This window comes from Pan troglodytes, chromosome 10, assembly GCF_028858775.2.
Source record: "Pan troglodytes isolate AG18354 chromosome 10, NHGRI_mPanTro3-v2.0_pri, whole genome shotgun sequence".
Taxonomy (NCBI): Eukaryota; Metazoa; Chordata; class Mammalia; order Primates; family Hominidae; genus Pan; species Pan troglodytes.
Genome location: NC_072408.2, coordinates 14,049,702 through 14,073,104, shown reverse-complemented (window position 1 = coordinate 14,073,104; position 23,403 = coordinate 14,049,702). Strand labels below are relative to the sequence as shown.

Sequence of the window (23,403 nt, the reverse complement as noted above, 5' to 3'; positions counted from 1 at the left end):
CTCAGTCCATTCCACTCTCTTCTGGAACCCAAGCTAGAGACGCCCTCAGCAGCCAGTTTAGCGGCGGCCCTCGCCGCCAAGCACGGACTTTCAGCCTCGGGCCCTAGTTTCCGCCCTGGGATCTCTGTTCCGGGCCAGAATGCTCCACGCGTGAAAGTCAGCGCTGGGGCCGGAGAAGAGATTGGCGGGGACGGAAGCTGCAGTTCAGGGGAAAGCCCGATGGCGGGCTCCAGTTTCTGTAGCCACTAAGGAGTGAACTGCTGGGAGGAGAGCCCGAGACGCGTGCGGCCGCTGTGGGGCGCGCGCGAGGCACTCGGACCTCCGGCCTGCTGCGCGCCCGCTCACGTGACCGCCGCCCGGCGACAGTCAGCGTCTGCCCCGCCCCCTGCCGCGAGCTTTGCCGTGGTTACGCAACTGGCACCTGGGCGGCTGCGCGGGGCGGGGCATTGGCGCTGGGCGGGGAGGAGCGGGGCGTTGATGCGAGGCGGGACGGAGCGTTGGCGCTGGGCGGGGCGGCGACCGAGAATCCTGGTTTTAAACATTTTTTGCTGTGTCATTTGCCATTTCCTCCCCGCTAGTGGGCAGGCGGAGGCTCTTCGGAGTTGGATCTTGACTTTGCCATTTTCCAGTTCTGTAGTCTCGGACAATATGTTTAACTTCTCTAAGCCTCAGTTTACGAATCTAAAAATTGGTTTATCTTTGTTGTGAGGATTAAAGGAAATGTGGAGTTTCATCGCAGATTCATTCAACAGTGCTCAGATTAAATAGAGCAGAGTGGGGCCAGCCCCCATTCCGAGCGAGTGTAAGATGGGAGACTATGTTCTCTTGGTCCCAGTTCTGAGCCCTTCGTTTGTATCTTGTGACGCTGACAGCGATTCTACTGTTTTATGTCTTAAACTAGATTGTAGTGTTTTAAGATACTTCCTTTCTGTATGACATGATCCATCTGAAAGGCCATCAAGCACTTTAGGCACTCAACCGAAGAAACAATTCCCTTCCATGCTAGCATACAAGTCTATCCCCAAAGTGGAAAAAAAAAATACGGCCTCAAAAAATCTGTACATTCAATCAAGATTCAAAAAATTTGTGAAGCGAGGTCAGCAGATTCTCCTACAACTGCTAAAGTGACAACGAAGATATGTGGTTAATGAAAATGGCAGGCCGGGCGCGGTGGCTCACGCCTGGAATCCCAGCACTTTGGGAGGCCGAGGTGGGTGGACCACCTGAGGTCAGGAGTTCGAGACCATCCTGGCTAACACAGTGAAAACCCGTCTCTACTAAAAATGCAAAAATTAGCCGGGCGTGGTGACGGACGCCTGTAATCCCAGCTACTCAGGAGGCTGAGGGAAGAGTATCACTTGAACCCAGGAGGCGGAGGTTGCAGTGAGCCGAGATTGCACCATTGCACTCCAGCTTGGGCAACAAGAGCGAAACCCCGTCTCAAAAAAAAAGAAAAAAGAAAATAGAAAGGCCACTAAACATTACTGAAAGACAAAAACCAGAAATATGTGTCTGGGCCAGGTGCAGTGGCTCAGGCCTATAATCCCAGCCCTTTGGGAGGGCAAGACCAGAAGCTAATCCTCTTGAGGCCAGGAGTTGTAGGCTGCAGTGAGATATGATTGCACCACTGCACTCCAGCCTGAACAACAGAGCAAGACCCTGCCTCTATATATTAAAAAGAAAGAAAACCAAAAAGAAATATGTGCCTTACAATGGCAAGACGTGGCAAAAAAAGAGAAGAAAAAAACTCTTCATCTCAAGTCATAGTTCAAACCTCCTACTAGAGAAGTCAGCCTTTGGATGGAAAGATTTCAAAACCAGCCAAGGATGGCATAATGATTTTAGAAGCCCATTTAAACCTCAAAAACACACAAACTATTGGTGAGATGTGTCTGTAGAGGAACAGACAGCACAACCCACTCAGAGCTATTAGAAAGGTTTATTGGCATAGGCCAGGCACGGTGGCTCACGCCTGTAATCCCAGCACTTTGGGAGGCCAAGGCAGGTGGATCATGAGGTCAGGAGTTCGAGACCAGCCTGGCCAACATGGTGAAATGCCGTCTCTACTAATAATACAAAAATTAGCCGGGCATGGTGATGGGCACCTATAACCCCGGCTACTCGGAGGCTGAGGCAGAAGAATTGCTTGAACCCAGGAGGCAAAGGTTGCAGTGAGTCAAGATCGTGCCACTGCACTCCAGCCTGGGCAACAGCGCAAGACTCCATCTCAAAAAAGAAAATAAAATTACTGGTGAAAAGGCCATCTTCCAGAATACCATGAGGTTAGTGGTTGCTATCTTCTGGGGAAAGATGCCCAACTGCATTTAATATTTCCAAACTAAAAACACAAGGCCCTGGTTTGAAAGCAACTCATGATCTTGTGAATGCTATTCCCCTCCACCCTTTGCCCTTGCCCCCAAGTGCAGTGGCAGTGTAGTTCTACAGGGCTGTCATTCTACAAATCCTGGTGCCCTTTAAAAAAAAAACAAAACAAACAAACAAAAAACAGCGGTACGGTGGCTCACACCTGTAATCCCAGCCTTTGGGAGGCTGAGATGGGCAGAGCACTTGAGGTCAGGAGTTCAAGACAGCCTGGCCAACACGGTGAAACCCCATCTCTATTAAAAATACAAAAATTAGCCAGGCATGGTGGCACACCCCTGTAATCCCAGCTACTCGGGAGGCCGAGACAGAATTGCTTGAACCTGGGAGGGAGAGTTTGCAGTGAGCAGAGATTGAGCCACTTTACTCCAGCCGCGGCTACAGAGCGAGACTCTGTCAAAAAAAACAAACAAAAAAAAACCTGCCTGTGCTCTAGCAATCAAATGCAAAGTCCTGGGTGACTGTAGTACTTTCCCTGATTCAGTTTCAAATATCTTCATTCTAGAAGTCAAGCAGGACCTCAAAGAGAAAAAATCTGGCTTTGTGCTGCAGGACACAACAATACCACACTGATGTACCACACACTTTATGAATGTGCTCATAAAGGCGCTCAATGAAGGTTTCCTGTCCCAACATGACTCCATCCTTCACTCTGCTGATCTAAGCATTATTTGCTGTTTCAAAGCCACATACATTAGGCTGAGATTCTCCCTTGACTCCCAGAGCCATGGATGCTGACCCTAATCTTAATGTGGTAAAGATCTGGAAGTCCTTCCATATTGCTAGTTGCATCATTTCTATTTAAACAGGCAATGGGAGGCCAGGTGTGGTGTCTCACGCCTGTAATCCCAGCACTTTGGGAGGCTGCAGATCCCTTGAGTCCAAGAGTTCAAGACCAGCCTGGGCAACATGGCAAGACCTCATCTCTGCAGAAAATTAGCTGAACGTGGTGGTGCACACCTGTAGTCCCAGCTACTCAGGAGGTGCAGGCAGGAGGATCACCTGTGCCTGGGAAAGTTGAGGCTGCAGTGAGCCATGCTCATGCTACTGCACTCCAGCCTGGGTGATACAGCAAGACCTTGTCTCAATAAATAAATAAACAAACAAACAAACAAACAGGTAATGGAAGCAACGAAGCCTGACAGTCAATGCATGTGGAAAGAATGTGTTCAGAATTTTAAGGGTTTCTTTCTCTTTTTTTTTTTTTTTTGTTTTTTGTGTTTTGAGACAGAGTCTTGCTCTGTTGCCCAGATGGGAATGCAGTGGTGTGATCTCAGCTCACTGCAACCTCCACCTCCCATGTTCAAGCAATTCTCCTGCCTCACCTTCCCAAGTAGCTGGGATTACAGGCATGTGCCACCATGCCTGGCTAATTTTTGTATTATTAGTAGAGATATTATTTTACATTATTAGTATTATTTCACCATGTTGGCCTGGCTGGTCTTGAACTCCTGACCTCAACTGATACACCCACCTCGGCCTCCTAAAGTGCTGGGATTACAGGCGTGAGCCACCGCGCCTGGCCAAGGGTTTCTATTGACAAAGAAGTGAAACTCATTGTGCAAGTCGCCTAGCAAGTGGATCGTGATGGCTTTGTTTATACATCATTGAGGAAGAAAGTAAAGAACTTCTTGGCCTGGCCAGGTATGGTGGCTCATGCCAGTAATCCCAGCACTTTGAGGGACTGAAGCCGAGGATCCCTTGATCATGGCTCAAGGTGACAGTGAGCTACTTCGCCACTGCACTCCAGCCTGTGTGACAGAGTAAGACCCAGTCTCTAAAATATAAGGAAATAATCATAAAAATAAAGAAGTTTTTGAGAGCCACAGAGAAACACTAATAAAAAATCTTGAGGAACTGATAAAAATCACCCTCAGGAGAAAAAGGAAAAGACCAATCTAAAGCTTCATAAATTTACTGAAGTGTTTCATGCTGCAAAATGTCTGAATAATTTTTTTTTTGCATTATTCCTGATATATTACAAGTCCTCAACAGTGCTTTATTTTTTTTCTTTTCTTTTCTTTTTTTTTTTTTTTTTTGAGACAGAGTCTTGCTCTGTCGCCCAGGCTGGAGTTTAGTGGCACAATCTCGGCTCACTGCAACCTTTGCCTCCCAGGGTCAAGCAATTCTCCTGCCTCAGCCTCCCTCGTAGCCAGGACTACAGGCACACGCCGCCATGCCTGGCTAATTTTTTGTATATTTAAAGTAGAGATGGGGTTTCACCGTGATGCCCAGGCTGGTCTTGGACTCCTGAGCTCAAACAATCCACCCACTTTCGCCTCCCAAAGTGCTAGAACTACAGGCGTGAGCCACCGCGCCTGGCTATTTTCTTTTTTCTTTTCTTTTCTTTTCTTTTTTTTTTTTTTAAAAACAACTTTAGACTTTAGATATATTTAGGGCTGTTTGCATATGTTTATAGAGTATTTAGTTTACTCTAAAAGATGACAAGACAGCTCCCCTCAGTGAGACCCTGGCCTAAATATATTTGCTTTATTTATATAGCAAGAGGATAACATTAAACGTGGAAGCTTTCAATTTGTGGCACTGAATGATGATCTACACAGGGCATCCTTCAAAGGCTACAATTAAGGATCCACTGGCCAGGCATGCTGGCTCACGCCTGTAATCCTAGTACTTTGGGAGGCCAAGGAGGGCAAATCACGAGGTCAGGAGTTCGAGACCAGCCTGACCAATATGGTGAAACCCTGACTCTACTAAGAATACAAAAATTAGCCAGGTGTGGTGGCGCACGCCTATAATCCCAGCTACTCAGGAGGCTGGGCAGGAAAATCACTTGAACCCGGGAGGCAGAGGTTGCAGTGAGCCGAGATCCTGTCACTGCACTCCAGCCTGGGCGACAGATCAAGACTCCATCTCAAAAAAAAAAAAAAAAAAAAAAAAAAAAAAGGATCCACCTAACTTTTCAGCAGTACAAGCCCGATTGAGATCTTCTGGTCCGTTTGTTTGCCATTCATGTTTTATGCCTTGAATTTCTTTTTGATTGCATCCTTGGAGCTTGTATAGATCATTTTACTTTTCAAAGGTGCTAGTTCTGATGCCCACAAGAAAACATCAATTCTTCTGGATTCTTTTGTTTCAAAGCTTGCATCATACAAAACATAGCAACAATCTTTTTCAGGAAGCATTCCCACAAAATGCTTGAAAGGCTCACTTATAGTTACACCAACATCTCCAACCAAGATCTCTTTGCCTTCTACATGATGCACTTTTTGTCTGCACTGAGACAAAAAAATGACAGCCTTTGTTCTTTTCTTGATTTCTTCTGGTGTGGAGCATTTACGAACTCTCATGTCATAAAAAATGCGACATACTTCATCAGCAACTTGCACTCCTGAGGCACGTTGTTCAGAGTTCTGCTCTGCCGAGCTTCCAGTCTTTACATTCAATTTCCTATCTCACATCTCCAGTTGTATGTCTCAAAGGCATCTGATGCACAACAGGTCATCTTGGCCCACCACCACAGGGACGCAGGGGAGGGAGCCGGCGGGTAGTGAGTCTGGGCAGCGTCCTCCTCATGGCTGCGGGACCGAGAGACCCAGCGCGAAGCTGATGCAACGGCTCGAGCCTACCCCTGTTTTTTTTTTTTTTTAAGCGTCCTCTTCTACAGCTTCCTTGGCTCTTTGTGCCTATATGCCGAAGAGCTGGGCATTTGCATGGGCCATACAGAGACTAACAAGGCCTGGAAGTTTTCCTCCTAGTCAGTGATGACTCTGGCTTTCTCCTTATAGACATTGCCGATGGGCATTTCTGGTCCTGTCAGCTGAGTATCCAGTTCGAGTTCTTCAGCAGAACTGTCTCCCTTCGTGGGGGCCAAGGGCTTCCTGGGGAAGAGGATGAGTGAGGAGCGGTCCTCCTTCAGCCTCTGCACCTCAGCCTGCAGGGCCTGGGTGGACTGGTTCCTCCTCCTTGCATCCTCAGAGATGCCAATGGTCTGGGCCACCTTCTTGTGAATGCCAGCCACCCTTAACTCCTCCAAGCTGAGGCCCCTGCCAGCTTGTGCTTTGTAGTGATGCCTCAGCATAGGGCACCTTACTATGGGTGGATGGGCCCATATGAGTGGGCCATGCAGCCTGCTTTTGCTGGCCACCTTGCTTCTGCAGGTCTGCCCCATGGGCTGGCTGAGCCACATGGCCACACCACTGCCAGTCCTTGTGGAAGTTGGGCTTCAGGATCATGCCATTCCTGCTGGGTGCCCTGCCTCCCTACAGCCCAGGGGATAGCGAAAGAGAGAAGGGAGCAAGTGAGGGACCACCCACGGCCATGTGCACTCACCTGGCCACTGCCACCGCCCTAGTCCTCCAGCCTGGCCGTGCCCACAGAGCCTGGTCTGGCAAGAGGCCTTCTTCGACAATGAAGAGGCCCCAGCTTGGGCCGAGGTCCCTCCATGGCTCCGTTGGTGACAATGCTAGGCCTATGGCGGTGGACAGAGCCCGATGACCCCCGACAGTGCTGGAACTCTGAATGATTTAATTTCTGAATAAAATGTCCCTATGGAAAGAAATCGGAAAATTGCATGTGGTTAAATCTATATGTTGTAATCCCTTATTACCCAGCAATTCTGCACATAGGTTTGCACCCAAGAAAAATGCATGCCTAGCTCCACCAAAGACTTGTGAAAAAAGTTCTCTGAAAAGGAATTTGGTTTTGTTTTGTTTATTAGTTTGTTTGTTTTAAAAGACAGGGTCTTACTGTGTTGCCCAGTCTGTAGTGCAGTGGCACATTCACAGCCCCTGCAGCCTTGAACTCCTGGACTCAAGCAATCCTCCCACTTTGGCATCCTGAGTACTAGGACTACAGGTGTGCACCATCACACCCAACTAATTAAAAAATTTTTTTATTGGCCGGGCCCAGTGGCTCATGCCTATAATCCCAGCACTTTGGGAGGCCAAGGCGGGTGAATCACCTGAGATCGGGAGTTCGAGACCAGTCTGACCAACATGGAGAAACCCTGTCTGTACTAAAAATACAAAATTAGCTGGGCATGGTGGCGCATGCCTGTAATCCCAGCTACTCGGGAGGCTGAGGCAGGAGAATCACTTGAACCCGGGAGGCAGAGGTTGCAGTGAGCCGAGATAGTGCCATTGCACTCCAGCCTGGGCAACAGAAAAAAAAAATTATTGGCTAAGGAGGTCTCGATATACTACCTAGGCTAGTCTCCAACTCCTGGCCTCAACTGATCTTTCCATCTCAGCTTCCCAAAATACTGGGATCACAGGCTGTAAAGGAATTCAGAGGAAAGAGACTTTATTCCAGTGAACAGTGTGTAAACCAGCAGCATTCCCCAATTTGGAAATTTTTTTTTTTTCCAAAAAATAAAGCTCTCCTTTGTTTTTCTTCTGCAGGCCTCATGGTCTTTTGTTAACAGACTTGTACAGTAATGTACATGGCAACTTTATAATGGTGGAAAACTGGAAACAATTTAAATATCCATTAACAGGCCCAGTACAGTGGCTCACATCTGTAATCCCAGCACTTTGGGAGGCTGAGGCGGGTGGATCACCTGAGGTCAGGAGTTTGAGACCAGCCTGGCCAACATGGTGAAACCCCATCTCTACTAAAAATACAAAAATTATCCAGGCGTTGTAGTACGTGCCTGAAATCCCAGCTACTTAGGAGGTTGAAGCACGAGAATTGCTTGAACCTGGGAGGTGGAGGTTGCAGTGAGCCGAGATCGCACGACTGCACTCCTGTCTGGGCGAGAGAGCAAGACTGTCTTAAAAAAAAAATCCATCAACAGTACAATAGATATATTGTGGTATATTTAGATGACGGAATACTATATGACAATGAAAATTATGAGCTATTTCATGCAAGAACATGGATGACTTACAGATACAATGCTGGAAAGACACAAAGAATACATACTATGTTTTCTTTTTCTTTCTTTCTTTTTTCTTTTTTTTAGAGACAAGGTTTCCCTCTGTAACCCAGGCTGGAGTGCAGTGGAACTTCTGAGCTCAAGTAGTCTTCACATCTCAGCCTTCCAAGTAGCTGTGACTAGAGGTAAGTGACACTGCATTTGACATTATGATTCCATTTATATGAAATTGAAGAACAGACAACACTAATCTATACTGATAGGGGGTCTAATAGGAGCTACCCTTGGGAATGTATCATCAGGGAAAGAGCAAGACAGATGCTGAATTCTTTTTTTGTGTTTTTGTTTGTTTGTTTGTTTGTTTTTTGAGATGGAGTCTTGCTCTGTCACCCAGGCTGGAGTGCAATGGCGTGATCTCGGCTCACTGCAAGCTCCGCCTCCCGGGTTCACGCCATTCTCCTGCCTCAGCCTCCAGAGTAGCTGGGACTACAGGCGCCCACCACCACGCCCGGCTAATTTTTTGTATTTTTAGTAGAGACGGGGTTTCACCGTGTTAGCCAGGATGGTCTCGATCTCCTGACCTCGTGATCCACCCACCTCGGCCTCCCAAAGTGCTAGGATTACAGGCGTGAGCCACCGCGCCCGGCCTTGTTTTTGTTTTTTTAAGACAGCATCCAGCTCTGTCACTCAGGCTGGAGTGCAGTGGGCATGGTCAGGGCTCACTGCAGCCTCAAGCAGTCCTCCGACCTCAGCCCACGAGAGTAACTGGGACTAGAGGCGTGCACCACCACACCCAGCTAACTTTTTTGAATTTTTAGTAGAGACGAGGTCTCCCTATGTTGCCCAGGCTCATCTCAGAACTCTTGAGCTCAAGTGATCCCCTGCCTTAGCCTCCCAAAGTACTGGGATTACAGGTGTGAGCCACCGTGCCCAGCCAGCTGGATTCTTTATCTTGATCTTTTTGGTGGTTGTCACCCAAGTGTATACGTATGTAAAAGTTCACTGGGCAATTTAAGATTAGTGTGCTTTATATATGCTACATCTCAATCAAAAAGTAAAAACGGCAGTGGTGGGAGGGGACATTTTTTTTAAAAGGACCGATCGCAGTGGCTCACACCTGTAATCCCAATATTTTGAGAGACCAAGATGGGTGGATTGCTTGAGCCCAGGAGTTCGAGACCAACCTGGGCAACATGGTGAAACCCTGTCTTTACAAAAACATACAAAAAAATTATCCAGGCATGCTGGCGGGGCGCCTGTTGTCCCAGCTACTCCAGAGGCTGAGGCGGGAAAATTGCTTGAACCCAGAAGGCAGAGGTTGCAGTGAGCCGAGATCGTGCACTGCACTCCAGCCTGGGCAACAGAGCCAGACCTTGTCTCAAAATATATATATAAAAATTTAAAAACAGCCAGGCATGGTGGCTCATGCCTGTAATCCCAGCACTTTGGGAGGACGAGGCAGGAGAATTGCTTGAGTACAGGAGTTTGAGATCAACCTGGGCAACATAGAGAGAGTCCCTGTCTCTACGAAAAGTTAAATATTAGCCAGGCCTGGTGGCATGTGCCTGTAGTCCTAGCTACTCGGGAGGCTGGGGTGAGGCTGCAGTGAGTCATGGTCGTGCCACTGCACTCCAGCCTGGAGTACACTGAGACCCTGTCTCAACAAAATAATAAAATAAGTAAGAAGGCATTGTGGCACATGCCTGTAGTCTCAGCTACTTGTGAGGCTGAGGTGGGGGGATTACTTGAACCCAGGAATTTGAGTCCAGCCTGGGTAAAATAGCAAGACCTCATCTATAATTTTTTTTTTTTTTTTGAGATGGAGTGTCGCTCTGTCATCCAGGCTGGAGTGCAGTGGCGTGATCTTGGCTCACTGCAAGCTCTGCCTCCAGGGTTCACGCCATTCTCTTGCCTCAGCCTCCCGAGTAGCTGGGACTACAGGTGCCCACCACCACGCCTGGCTAATTTTTTTTGTATTTTTAGTAGAGACGGGGTTTCACTGTCTCTACTAAAGCCAGGATGGTCTCGATCTCTTGACCTTGTGATCCACCCGCCTCGGCCTCCCAAAGTGCTGGGATTACAGGTGTGAGCCACCATGCCCGGCCAATTTTTTTTTTTTTTAATTTTTAAGTAAAAAATTTAAATTACTCGTAGCATTACGAAATTTTTTACCTTTTAGCAACAAATGTTTGACCAGCTCCAGATTCAGTGGCATCAACTGATGAATTGTTTAAAACAACCTTTTTTTTTTTTTTTGAGACAAAGTCTCCCTCTGTCGCCCAGACTGGAGTGCAGTGGCGCAATCTCGGCTCACTGCAACCTCCGCCTCCTGGGTTCAAGCGGTTCTTCTGCCTCAGCTTCCTGAGTAGCTGGACTACAGGCACGCGCCAGTAGGCCTGGCTAATTTTTTTGTATTTTTTAGTAGAGACGGGGTTTCACCATGTAGGCCAGGCTGGTCTCGAACTCCTTATCTCAGATGATCTGCCTGCCTCAGCCTCCCAAAGTGCTGGGATTACAGGCGTGAGCCACTGTGCCCGGCCAACAACCATGTTTTAAACCAGTAGCAGCAACAGAAGCAGCATCAGCAGCACAGGCGTGATTAAATTCTCAAGCTGAGCTAGAGCTAGCCATGGGGCAGGCACTATTCTCTGTCCCCAGGCCTTGGTTATCACACGGGTCCTTCACTACTATTCATCATAGGCTGCCACCCACAGTCATGATGTTATTTATTTTTTGAGACAGGGTCTCGCTCTGTCACCCAGGCTGGAGTGCAGTGGCCTGATCTTGGCTCACGGCAACCTCCAATTCTAGACTCAAGGGATTCTCTTGCCTCAGCCTCTTGAGTAGCTGGGATGGTAGGCGCAAGCCACCAAAGCCTGGCTAATTTTTTGTATTTTTTGTAGAGGCGGGGTTTCATCATGCTGCCCAGGCTGGTCTTCAACTTCTGATCTCAAATCGGCCCACCTTGGCCTCCCAAAGGGCTGGGATTACAGGTGTGAGCCACTGTGCCTGGTCTTACAGTCATGATGTTATTATTGATGTCACATACTGGCAAGCATATCCAGGTTGGGTGGATGACAAGTTTCAGGTTCATATCTTCATTTTAGTATGCTTTCTTCTTCTTTTTATTATTTTTTTATTTTCATAGGTTATTGGGGAACAGGTGGTGTTTGGTTATATGAGTAAGTTCTTTCGTGGTGATTTGTGAGATTTTGGTGCACCCATCACCCAAGCAGTATACACTGAACGCTATTTATAGTCTTTTATCCCTCCACCTCTTCCCACCCTTTCCCCCTGAGTACCCAAGGTCCATTGTGTCATTCTTATGCCTCTGCATTCTCATGGCTTAGCTCCCACTTATGAGAACATATGATGTTTGGTTTTCCATTCCTGAGTTACTTCTTAGTGTGCTGCTTTCTTCTTCCTCTTTAAAACATTATAAAATATTTTGTACATCATTATATATATATATATATATATATACAGCCACATAGTGATTTTTACACAAACAAATATATGCTCACCTAACAGATGCAGTAACTGAGTGATTTTCTTTTTCTTTTCTTTTTTTTTTTGAGATGGAGTTTCACTCTTGTTGTCCAGGCTGGAGTGCAATGGCGCAATCTCAGCTCACCGCAACCTCCGCCTCCCAAGTTCAAGCGATTCTCCTGCCTCAGCCTCCCGAGTAGCTGGGATTACAGGCATGTGCCACCATGCCCAGCTGATTTTTGTATTTTTAGTAGAGACGAGGTTTCTCCATGTTGGTCAGGCTGGCCTCAAACTCCTGACCTCAGGTGATCTGCCTGCCTCGGCCTTTCTTTTTTCTTTTTTCTTTTTTTTTCCTAGTTCTTGTGGTCCTCAATTTATTTTTATTTTATTTTACTTTATTTTTTGAGACAGAGTCTTGCTCTGTCGCCAGGCTGGAGTGCAGTGGCAGGATCTTGGCTCACTGCAACCTCTGCCTTGCGGGTTCTTCTGCCTCAGCCTCCTGAGTAGCTGGGATTACAGGCACGATTCTCCTTCCTCAGCCTCCTGCGTAGCTGGGATTATAGGCACATGCCACCACGCCCAGCTAATTTTTGTATTTTAGTAGAGACGGGGTTTCACCATGTTGGCCAGGCTGGTCTCGAACTCCTGACCTCAAGTGATCCACCTGCCTCGGCCTCCCAAAGTGCTGAGATTACAGGCATGAGACACCATGCCCAGCCTATTTTATTTTTTTGTTTTGTTTTCTGAGATGGAGTATCACTGTGTCGCCCAGGTTGGAGTGCAGTGGCGCCATCCTGACTCACTGCAACCTCCGCCTCCTGGGTTCAAACAATTCTCCTGCTGAGGGATTACAGGTGCACACCACCACGCCTGGCTAATTTTTTTTTTTTTTTTTTTGTATATTTAGTAGAGACGGGATTTCACCATGTTGGCCAGGCTGGTCTTGAACTCCCGACCTCAGGTGATCCACACGCCTCGGCCTCCCAAAGTGCTGGGATTACAGGCGTCAGCCACCGCGTCCGGCCTATTTTATTATTATTATTTGGTAGAGATGGGGTCTCACTAGTCTTCCAGGCTGGTCTCAAACTCCTGGGCTCAAGGTCCTGCTTCAGCCTCTCAAAGTGGTGGGATTACAGGAATGAGCCACTGCACCCCGCCTACTAAGGGATTTCCAAGGGTAACTTTAACTATGTGACATAATTGTAATTTACTTCTCCTCATTTTCTATTCCTTCAAAATGTAAAGCTTGTGACAGTCCAGCCCCTTCAGCCTGGAGTTCCACCTACCAGTCCCCACATGTGCTGTCTCTCACCAAGGTTGCCAGTGACCTCCTACCAAAACAATCTTGTAAGTAATCAAAACTGAATTTTCTACCTTGTTCTATTCTCCTTGACCCTTCTGTTGCTCTGCACTCTCTTTGTCCCCATCGCCCATATTTCACTCACTCATTCTCATAGTTCAACTCCTGACTAAAGACTGACACACCTCCCAAATCCCTGTCTCCAGCCCAGGCCTCTCATTCTGCCTCCAGACCTGCCATTTTCTTGTGTGTTCTGGATGGTTCCATTTGCTTGTGGCTCAGACACCTCAAAAACATATCCTAAACTGAACTCACCATCTCCCTCTCCCACCCTCCTGCCCCTGCCCTCAATTACTCCTCTTTCTGTCATCTCCATCTTGATTGGTGGCACCACCTTCCAATCAATTTTTCCAGGCTAGAAACTTCCCTTTCTCTCTTTTTTTTTTTTTTTTTTTTTTGAGATGGAGTCTTGCTCTGTCGCCCAGGCTGGAGTGCGGTAGCGCCATCTCGGCTCACTGCAGCCTCCACCTCCCTGGTTCAAGCAATTCTCCTGCTTCACCCTCCGAAGTAGCTGGGATTACAGGTGCCCACCACCACACACAGCTAATTTTTGTATTTTTAGTAGAGACAGGGTTTCACCATGTTGGCCAGGCTGGTCTCAAACTCCCAACCTCAGGTGATCCGCCTGCCTCGGCCTCCCAAAGTGCTGGGATTACAGGCGTGAGCCACTGTGCCCAGCCTCAACTCCATATCTAATCAGTCACCAAATCTTGCCATTTCATCAGTGTTTCTTGAATTATTTTCATCCTTATTTCTACTGTCCTATTTCAGGCTGTTTGACACTTGTCACCTGGGCTGCTGGAAATGGTGTCTTTGCTTCCAGTCCTTTTTTTTTTTTTTTTTGAGACAGAGTTTCACTCTTGTTGCCCAGGCTGGAGTGCAATGGCGTGATCTTGGCTCACCGCAACCTCCACCTCCCAGGTTCAAGCAATTCTCCTGCCTCAACCTCCTGAGTAGCTGGGATTACAGGCATGCTCCACCATGCCCGGCTAATTTTGTATTTTTAGTAGAGACAGGGTTTCTCCATGTTGGCCAGGCTGGTCTCGAACTCCAAACTTCAGGTGATTCGCCCATCTCAGCCTTCCAAAGTGCTGGGATTACAGGTGTGAGCCATCGCGCCCAGCCAACTTCCAGTTCTATTTCCCTTGAAGCTCCTCTATGTTGCTGCCAGGGTGGTTTTTCTAAAATGCAGATCTGGCCAGGCACAGTGGCTCACGCCTGTAATCCCAGTACTTTGGGACGCTGAGGCAGGAGGATCGCTTGACCCAGGAGTTCGAGACCAGCCTGGGCAACAGACTGAGACTCTGTCTCTATTTTAAAAATTAAGAAATAATAATTTATAAATTAAAAAAATAAAAATAAATTAGCTCGGCATGGCGGTATGCACCTGTAGTCCCAGCTACTCAGGAGGCTGAGGTAGGAGGATCACCGGAGCTCAGGAGGTTGTGGCTGCCATGAGTCGTGATCACGCTACTCCACTCCAGCCTGGGTGACAAAGTGAGACCCTGGCTCAAAATATATAAATAAATCAAATGCCTATCTGACCATGTTCCTCTCTTCTTCTATCCTACAGTGGCTCCCCATCACTGGCCTGTCCTATGGGAAAACATTTGCATTCCTTAACTCAGCCTAGAAGGCCTCTGTGACTTGCTGTCTACTTATCTGGCCCTTCTCATGCTTCCTTTCTGGCTGTAGCAACCTTGAAGATATCGTACTTCCCCAAACCCACCTGCTGCTTCTTGCCTTTTTTCATGCGGACTCCTCTGTCTGGAATATCTTCTACATGCAGCAACCGTAACCCAACCTCCATACTGCAGAGAAGTGGCTCGTCTCAGGCCAATTCCTGGTCATCCTTTTAGATTCAGCCCAGGCTGGGCGCGGTAGCTCATGCCGGTAACCCCAGCACTTTGGGAGGCCGAGGCGGGCAGATCACGAGGTCAGGAGTTCGAGACCAGCCTGGGCAACATAGTGAAACCCTGTCTCTACTAAAAATACAAAAATTAGCCAGGCATGGTGGTGCACGCTTGTAGTCCCAGCTACTTGGGAGGCTGAGGCAGGAGAATCACTTGACCCCAGGAGGCAGAGGTGAGCTGAGATCACGCCACTGCACTCCAGCCTAGGCATCAGAGCAAGACTCCGTCTCAAAAAAGAAAGATTCAGCCCAGTGTGAAGGTGTGAACCTCTTCTAGGACATGAAAAGATTCAGCCCAGGTGTGAACCTCTTCTAGGAGATGCTCCTTTCCTAACTGCTTGAACCCCGGATAGGAGTCCTATTCTTTTTACTCCTATAGTACTTTCTTTATATCTCCATAATTTTATTTACTATTACTACATGATACATTATTTTATAAAAGTCTTTGTAACCTCCTTAAGGATTCACTGCTTAATCTCCAGTGCTTAGCACAAATCATTAAATGCGAACCAGAAACTGTTCCAAATGTGTTACATCTATAACCTCATTGGATTCTCACTACCAACCCCATGCAATAGATACTAATGTGATCTCTGTCTTACAGAGGAAGAAACAGGCACAGGGAGGTTCAGTAATTTGCCCAAGGTCATACACACACTGGCCTTCAGGTATTTATGCCCTGGGAGTCTGGTTCCACAGCTGGCATGTTTGCCATTATATTATATTGCCTCCTTATAGTGTCGGCACTCATTAAGCACATTGACAGCTATGCTTGGTGAGTGACTACTATGTACCCAGCTCTGTGCTACATGCTTTACCTGGATTATTTCAACTGCACAACAACCCTGTGAGGTAACTACCATCATTGCTCCTATTTTACATAACAGAAAACTACAGAAATCTGGGGCTGGGCGTAGTGGCTCATGCCTGAAATCCCAGCACTTTGGGAGACCCTGTCTCTAAAAAAAATTTTTTTTTGGCCGGACGTGGTGGCTCACACCTGTAATCTCAGCACTTTGGGAGGCCAAGGCGGGCAGATCACAAGGTCAGGAGTTTGAGACCAGCCTGGCCAACATGGCAAAACCCTGTGTCTACTAAAAATACAAAAAATAGCTGGGTGTGGTGGCTCACGCCTGTAATCCCAGCTACTCAGGAGGCTGAGGCAGGAGAATCCCTTGAACCTGGGAGATGGAGGTTACAGAGAGCCGAGATCGTGCCGCTGCACTCCAGCCTGGGCGACAAGAGCAAGACTCCGTCTCGAAAAAATAAAAATAAAAATATTTTTTTAAAAATTAGCTGGGTGTGGTAGCACATGCCTGTAGTCCCAGCTACTTGGGAGGCTGAGGTAGGAGGATCACTTGAGCCCAGGAGGTCAAGGCTGCAGTGGGCTGTGATGGCGCCACTGCACTCTAGCCTTGGTGACAGCAAGACCCTGTCTCAAAAAAAAAAAAAAAAAAAAAAAGAGAAATCGGGCAACTTCCCCAAGATCACGCAGTTAACTAGTGGCATAGCTTCACTCAAACTCGAAGTCTTAATCAGGACACTCTACCAAATGAGATCAACGGCTCAGTAATGGATTGGCATCCAGTATGAAGACTGGACCAGCAGGGAGAACTATGATGCGTACAGCCCAGAGCCTGAAGCAGATTTCACAGCCTCAGAGGTGGCACAGGCTGACTCACAACCCGGGGCAGAAAGGGACCAGCCCAGAAACAGTGACCCAGAATCACAGGGAAGTAGAAATGGGATTCAGCACAATGAAGCCCCTCCTTGACCCCATGCTCCTTATCCTCGGGTGCGCAGGAGTTAGTCGCTCAGGCGGCTCAAAGGTCTTGACGGTGGAGAACACCATCCCCAGGGATTCCCGAGGCGGTGATGCCATCAAAGCGTTAATTCTGAGCTGGGCCTGCCCGGGTGCGGACTCTGCCGCAGCAAGAGAAGGGTTAACTGCCCCGGGCCTTCGCCGTGGGGGCGGGGCCTCGGGGAGGGTCACAGCCCAGGACTGAGACCCGAGGTTAACCGCCCGGGGTGGGCTCCACGGGGGCAGGGCATGCTCTCCGCGGCTGCAGCCGGTATAGAGCGGTAACTGCCCAGGAGGGGGCGGGGCCCCACAGGGGCGTGGCCTCGGGGGCTGCACTGCCGTGAGCGGCGATGAGGGGGTTAAGCCCCGGAGGGGCGGGGCCGCGGGGCGGGCTCGGCCCAAGGGAGGAGCTGGGGGCGGAAGCGGCCGGCGGTCTGCGCTCTGCGCGCCTCGGCTTCTTTCCGCCCGGCTCCTTCAGAGGCCCGGCGACCTCCAGGGCTGGGAAGTCAACCGAGGTTCGGGGGCAGCGGCGAGGGCTCCGGGCGAGTAAGGGGGATGGTCCATGCTGAGGCCCAAAGGGGGCGAACTCGCGAGAGTCTCTGGCGACCTGGATCAGATGGGGCGAGGGCAGATGAAGGGCCCAGGAGCTTTGGGGCAGCGAGGAGGGAGGAGCGGGCCCGTTGGCAAACTTGGGTGAAAGGATGGGGTACCTGGGTGACGAGCCCCCGCCAAGATTCTGCTCTTCACACCCCTTTTCTCCCAACTCCCTTCCAGGTCAATCCAAACTGGAGCTCAACTTTCAGAAGAGAAAGACGCCCCAGCAAGCCTCTTTCGGGGAGTCCTCTAGCTCCTCACCTCCATGGGCCAGACAGCCCTGGCGGGGGGCAGCAGCAGCACCCCCACCCCACAGGCCCTGTACCCTGACCTCTCCTGTCCCGAGGGCTTGGAAGAGCTGCTGTCTGCACCCCCTCCTGACCTGGGGGCCCAGCGGCGCCACGGTTGGAACCCCAAAGACTGTTCAGAGAACATCGAGGTCAAGGAAGGAGGGTTGTACTTTGAGCGGCGGCCCGTGGCCCAGAGCACAGATGGGGCCCGGGGTAAGAGGGGCTATTCAAGGGGCCTGCACGCCTGGGAGATCAGCTGGCCCCTAGAGCAGAGGGGCACGCATGCCGTGGTGGGCGTGGCCACGGCCCTCGCCCCGCTGCAGACTGACCACTACGCGGCGCTGCTGGGCAGCAACAGCGAGTCGTGGGGCTGGGACATCGGGCGGGGGAAGCTGTACCATCAGAGCAAGGGGCCCGGAGCCCCCCAGTATCCAGCGGGAACTCAGGGTGAGCAGCTGGAGGTGCCAGAGAGACTGCTGGTGGTTCTGGACATGGAGGAGGGAACTCTGGGCTACGCTATTGGGGGCACCTACCTGGGGCCAGCATTCCGCGGACTGAAGGGCAGGACCCTCTATCCGGCAGTAAGCGCTGTCTGGGGCCAGTGCCAGGTCCGCATCCGCTACCTGGGCGAAAGGAGAGGTGAGGCCTGGGGCAGACGTGGGGAGAACTTTCTGTCCCTGGTGGCAGTGGTTTGGGATGGAAACTCTTCTGACAAGAGCAGAGGGGATGGACCTTCATCCAGCCTGCCTCAACCTCTGTTCAGTGCTGGGAAAGGCTAGGGGTCTTCACAGCTGTTATTTAATTTAATCCAACAGCAATAGAGGTGAAACAGGCTTGAGAAAGCAACTTTCTCAAGTTCTCTTGGCCAGTAAATGGTGAACCTTCAGAATGGAGGGAGGAACTGCAGGGATGAGAGAATTCAGGAGATATCAACCCCTGAGCAAGAGGTGCAAAGCGTTAGGTACTGGGTTTGATGTACGGGTCCAAAAGAAGGATGGGCAGAGCCAGGTACCCAGGCTGTATACCGGATTCCCTGGGCTCTAACCTGTCTCTGTGCTACATACCTACTTCCTTCCTCAGCCACACCTCAGGATGGAGACACTGGGGCCCTGGGCACCAGGGAGGAGAGCAGTGGAGGAGGCAGGGCCTTAGGGTGGGGCAGCAGGGGAGGAGCCTCCCCAGGAACTGACTGGGTCCAGGGCTTGGAGCTGCTCTCTGCAGTTGTGTGGGCTGTAGAGTGGAGGGCCCATCCCTCCTCACCTCAGCCCCAGCTCCCAAGCCTCTGGAGTCAAAGCCTGGGCCAGCTCCACCACTGTCAGAGCCACCTTGGCCTGTCGCTTAGAGGGCCTTAGCCAGCTCTTCACCCCCAGCTCTGACTAGGGCTGTGTGAAATCTTATCTGGGAGGCAGAACTTCCGGGTATCTCAAATTCCCCTTTCAGCCAAGGTGGGCACACTCAAAGCAGGAAAGCAGAAAGGCATCTGAGTAGGACCCTGTAGTTTGAGGACATCTGGCTGGTGGCTGCACCCATACTTACATTCCCCTCCTTCTCTCTCCCAGCGGAGCCACACTCCCTTCTGCACCTGAGCCGCCTGTGTGTGCGCCACACCCTGGGGGATACCCGGCTCGGCCAGGTATCTGCCCTGCCCTTGCCCCCTGCCATGAAGCGCTACCTGCTCTACCAGTGAGCCCTGTGATACCACAGACTGTGCACAGAGGCCTTGCCACCACCCCTCCCCTTGGGGAGGTGGGGAGGCACTGCTGGCCTAGACCAGCTGCTGAAAGCTGGTGAGGCTGAGCCCCTACCCCAACCCAAGCTCTGGGGAAATCAACAGCCCCAGAGCCACTCGGAGGGAGAAAGAAAGGGAGCCGGCATTCAAGGCTATGACAGTCTGCTACGCAAAACATTTTTTCAAGTAAAAATAGTAAGAGATGTTGTTATAGAAACCTGTTCTTGGTTTTTTTTTTTTTCTTGCACAAATGATCATTTATATAGCTGCCTCAAAAAGGAAGATTATCTGGGCAAGTCCAGTGAAGGCAGACAAACCACAAGACCTAGTGCCAGGTTTATTCCCTCACATGGGTGGTTCACATACACAGCACAGAGGCACGGGCACCATGGGAGAGGGCAGTACTCCTGCCTTCTGAGGGGATCTTGGCCTTACGGTGTAAGAAGGGAGAGGATGGTTTCTCTTCTGCCCTCACTAGGGCCTAGGGAACCCAGGAGCAAATCCCACCCCTTCCCTCTCTCAGCCAAGGAGAAGCCACCTTGGTGACGTTTAGTTCCAACCATTATAGTAAGTGGAGAAGGGATTGGCCTGGTCCCAACCATTACAGGGTGAAGATATAAACAGTAAAAGGAAGATACAGTTTGGATGAGGCCACAGGAAGGAGCAGATGACACCATCAGAAGCATGTGCAGGGGAAGGGCAGTTACTGGGCTTCTGGGCTGCTTAGTCCCTGGCTTGGCAGGAAGGGTAGGGAAGATGGATGGGGCTCATTGTTTGGCATTGATGATGTCCACGAATTCGGGCTTGAGGGAAGCACCACCCACAAGGAAGCCATCCACGTCAGGCTGGCTGGCCAGCTCCTTGCAGGTTGCCCCAGTCACAGAGCCTGGGAAGGGAGCAGAACAAGGGCTTGGTCAAGAATGGGATGAGTCTGCCCCATCCCCACCTCCATGGCCGAGGGCTCAGTCTAGTCCTCAGCCCACTCCACCTCAGCCGGGAACCAAAGCCACTCACCTCCATAAATGATACGGGTGCTCTGAGCCACCGCATCAGAGACGTTGGACTTCAGCCATCCTCGGAGCTTCTCGTGTACTTCCTGGGCCTAGAACAAGAAGCTGGCCTAAGTAAGACCTTTTCTGTTTCTCTAAGAGGAAAAATCACTGGCACCAGTGGACACTTAGTGTGGTTTCTGACTGAGTCAGAGTACCAGGGCTCCGATCCAAGCCAGGCCCTGGATTGGATGCCCTTGGACAAGTCACTGTCTCTGGGTTCAAGGTCTCTGTGTCTTTGAAATAAGGGGTTGCCCCATGTGGTCTGTGTCTGTCCAAACCTATTGAGGCAGGCTGGGATGAGGGCGGGGCTCCTGGGCTCAGTTACCTGTTGGGGTGTTGCAGTCTTGCCAGTACCAATGGCCCACACAGGCTCATAGGCCAGGACGACCTTGCTCCAGTCCTTCACGTTATCTGCAGGGCAGAGATACAGATGGAGGGAAGGGTGAACAAGAAAGAGCTCTCCAGCCAGGTTCTCCGGAGTACGAAGAACGGTGGCCTACTGCCCCCTAGTGGACATTGGGGGATTTCCAGGTGGCATCTACCTTGGGGCTGGAGAAGTGATAGGCCCCAAGCAAAGATTGTCACTCCCCCTCCCCCTTTTCCTTTTCTGGATCAGCATGGGGACCAAGACAGGCTCCAGGGCCTGACCCTACCCTCTGAGTCTCTGTGGCCCTGGATAGGCTCAAAGGTCCCTTTCTCCAGAGATACCTGCGATGACCTTTGTCTGCTCGAAAACAACCTTCTCAGTGATGCCAGCTTCCCTTTCATCTAGCTTCTCCCCGATGCAGGCGATTACTCCGAGTCCCTCTGCCAGAGCATGGGCCACTTTCTGCCCAATCAGCTGTTGAGAAACAGACTTGGTGAGACATCCTTCTTGGAAAAAGGCATCCCTTATCTTCTCTCTTGGCTACTAACCTCATCTGACTCCCCAAAGACATGCCTTCTCTCTGAGTGCCCCAGGACCACCCACGTGGCTCCGCAGTCTTTGATCATGCCAGGGCTAAAGGAAGAGATGAAGCCAAGGTTCAGCAGGGAGCCCACCGTGTGGCTTTCCCCTCACCGAGGAAAGTGAGGGAAGGGTCCCACACACCCCTCTCCACCTCGATCTCACCTGATCTCCCCAGTAAAAGCCCCATTAGTCACTTTGTAGCAGTTCTGCGCAGCCACAGCAATCTTGGGATCTAGCTTCTGCCGGGCAAAGTCGATATAGGCAGTAGGGGGAGCACAAACCACCTCTGAGGACAAGATGGTACCACAGGGGGATGAGACTAAAGAAAGCCTTCATTCCCCACAATTCCTAACCAGTGCCCTGGAGCCCCCCAGCCCTCACCCTCTTCTTCTTGGTTCTGCTCTCCCCCTTTTCACCCCAGCAAGATGACCTTTGTCCATTTTCCAGCCCAGGCTGGGTCTGCACTCAACTCGAAGAGCCTTCCAGACACCCCTGAGAGGCCACGGCCCTCACCCTGCCCTCTGCTCTTTTAACAGCTGGGGCTCCAATTTCCTCGAGCTATTCTCGGCATAGGCACCTCACAGACTCAGCATTCTCCAGGGAGCAACCCTGCTTCCCTTCTAAAATAGCCCATCCTCACCTCCCCTTTGCAAGGCAAGGATTTGTAGCAAAAGGAGAGGGGCCAACTCCTGGGGTTTGTATTGAGGCCTCTGGGGAATGAACGAGAAGGGGATGCCTCTTTGGATCAGGCCCGCGGCTCTCCGATTTCGGTGGAGGGAGGAAGGAGGATGGAGGACAGCATCCTTTGCCCGTGGGTGGCAGAGACCTAACTGACTCAGAGGCCTTGCGCTTTACCGTTTCCAGGTTGGGAAAAGCGGTAGGATGGCTCCTCACTCCCAAATCGCTCAGCCTGTTTGGCACCGGCTCGGTCCCTTCCGTGGAAGGCGGGAGTCGCTCAGGTTGCCGAAGGGAAGGGGTCAGATCTGGGGGCTCAGGGACCCCGAGCAGCTCGGCGCGGGGACGCGGACGCCGGCGAGGAGGGGGAGGAGTCTGGGGCTACGTGCGGCGGCGCACGGCGCGGGAGGCCAGGGGGCAGGTAGCGGGAAGCCCACGCGGCCCAGCCTCCTCCCCCACCCCGGCGGCTGCGGTCAGCCTCCCCCGGTCTCCCGCAGAGCCTCGGGCTCCGCTCCTAACCCCGTCGCCTGGCGGGCACAGCCCCAGTGCGCGCCCCGGGGCCACTTTCCTCCAGGAGACCCAAAACGTCCTTACCTGCCCCATAGTCCAACGGGCATCATGTGCTCCGCCCTGCCCCCTCGACGCACCGACGGGGCTGCGGCTGCGAGGCCCCTGCCCGGACCCCAGCGGCCCTCGTCCCACAGCCCTGCATCAGGTCCGCGCGGATACCGGCCTCGGGGCCTCGGGAGAGGGCGCTGCCACTCCTGCCCCGGCCCCGGCCCGGCCAGACCCCTCCTCGGCGAGGGCTTACCGGTGTCGGCCGGCACCTTGGCCGCGTTCAGAGTGCCGATGAGCTCCCCCAGACTCTGCTTCCGCCCGTTCATCTTCCAGTTCCCCCCAACGAAGAACTTCCTGGAGGGCGCCATAGCGCTGGAGCCGAAGCGCTGAAGGTCAGTGTCTGCGCGCAGCCGCGGCCACTGCCCACTTATATAGAGCGCCGCGAAGTGGAACTCCGCCTCCTCGCCGTCCTCCGCCATGGCCCGCCCAGTCCCCCGGAGCCCTGCCCCCCGCCCGCCCTCCTGCCGCCGCCCCGGCCGCCGCCCGATGATGCACTGTTCCGACGTTCCCCCTTCTTGTGGCAACGTTCTAGGGGAGTCGGGGGCTCGGTCGCCTCCGCCTCGATTGCGGGGCTTTCGGGACAAGGCGAGACCTGTGAGCTCCGGCGCTCAGGGGAACCCTCGCTTGGCGACTTGAGTCCCCCACGGGGCCAGAAGTGGTTTTCAAGCGGAACTAGCTGGTGGCAACTTGGCCGTAGCCCAGATCGCCCACTG

General features: G+C 51.3%; 3 protein-coding genes and 1 non-coding gene across 7 annotated transcripts; 2 read left to right on the top strand and 2 right to left on the bottom strand.

The window, feature by feature from the left end:
• The first annotated feature begins 431 nt into the window (after positions 1-431).
• SPSB2 (splA/ryanodine receptor domain and SOCS box containing 2) lies at positions 432-16,422 on the top strand. The gene is made up of 4 exons (XR_010147951.1): positions 432-2,282; positions 8,309-8,406; positions 12,956-13,057; positions 14,644-16,422. It is a non-coding gene; the product is annotated as a splA/ryanodine receptor domain and SOCS box containing 2 (transcript).
• On the bottom strand, positions 6,012-6,625 carry LOC129136598 (large ribosomal subunit protein eL13-like). The gene has a single exon (XM_063785425.1). The coding sequence runs from the start codon at positions 6,530-6,532 to the stop codon at positions 6,098-6,100; it is 435 nt and encodes a 144-aa protein (XP_063641495.1). The 5' UTR covers positions 6,533-6,625; the 3' UTR covers positions 6,012-6,097.
• Positions 16,423-17,144: 722 nt separating the features above from the next.
• On the top strand, positions 17,145-19,613 carry LOC134806917 (splA/ryanodine receptor domain and SOCS box containing 2). Of its 3 annotated transcripts, XM_009424718.5 has the most exons (3): positions 17,145-17,298; positions 17,558-18,306; positions 19,227-19,613. In XM_009424718.5, exons 2-3 carry the CDS (start codon positions 17,643-17,645, stop codon positions 19,352-19,354), a joined length of 792 nt encoding a protein of 263 aa, XP_009422993.2. In that variant the 5' UTR covers positions 17,145-17,298; positions 17,558-17,642; the 3' UTR covers positions 19,355-19,613. The 3 variants fall into 3 exon arrangements, with proteins under 3 accessions (XP_009422993.2, XP_063641493.1, XP_063641494.1); XM_063785423.1 differs by having other exon boundaries at positions 17,198-17,298; positions 17,558-19,613; XM_063785424.1 differs by having other exon boundaries at positions 17,241-18,306.
• A 107-nt stretch (positions 19,614-19,720) lies between these two features.
• On the bottom strand, positions 19,721-23,057 carry TPI1 (triosephosphate isomerase 1). 2 transcript variants are annotated; one of them, XM_063784770.1, is made up of 7 exons: positions 22,253-23,057; positions 21,560-21,683; positions 21,364-21,448; positions 21,157-21,289; positions 20,774-20,859; positions 20,411-20,498; positions 19,721-20,282 (listed from the first exon to the last, which is right to left on the bottom strand). In XM_063784770.1, exons 3-7 carry the CDS (start codon positions 21,439-21,441, stop codon positions 20,164-20,166), a joined length of 504 nt encoding a protein of 167 aa, XP_063640840.1. In that variant the 5' UTR covers positions 21,442-21,448; positions 21,560-21,683; positions 22,253-23,057; the 3' UTR covers positions 19,721-20,163. The 2 variants fall into 2 exon arrangements, with proteins under 2 accessions (XP_063640840.1, NP_001065250.1); NM_001071782.1 differs by having other exon boundaries at positions 20,164-20,282; positions 22,884-22,998.
• Positions 23,058-23,403: the final 346 nt, after the last annotated feature.

Excerpts from the sequence above, each read along its gene's own strand:
- LOC134806917 (XM_063785423.1), top strand. The coding sequence starts at position 17,643 with ATGGGCCAGACAGCCCTGGCGGGGGGCAGCAGCAGCACCCCCACCCCA.
- TPI1 (NM_001071782.1), bottom strand. The coding sequence starts at position 22,998 with ATGGCGCCCTCCAGGAAGTTCTTCGTTGGGGGGAACTGGAAGATGAAC. Across the intron at positions 21,290-21,363 it reads TCTTTGGGGAGTCAGATGAG|CTGATTGGGCAGAAAGTGGC; the intron begins GTTAGTAGCCAA and ends GTTTCTCAACAG. Across the intron at positions 20,860-21,156 it reads GCAGACAAAGGTCATCGCAG|ATAACGTGAAGGACTGGAGC; the intron begins GTATCTCTGGAG and ends TCTGCCCTGCAG.
- LOC129136598 (XM_063785425.1), bottom strand. The coding sequence starts at position 6,532 with ATGTGGCTCAGCCAGCCCATGGGGCAGACCTGCAGAAGCAAGGTGGCC.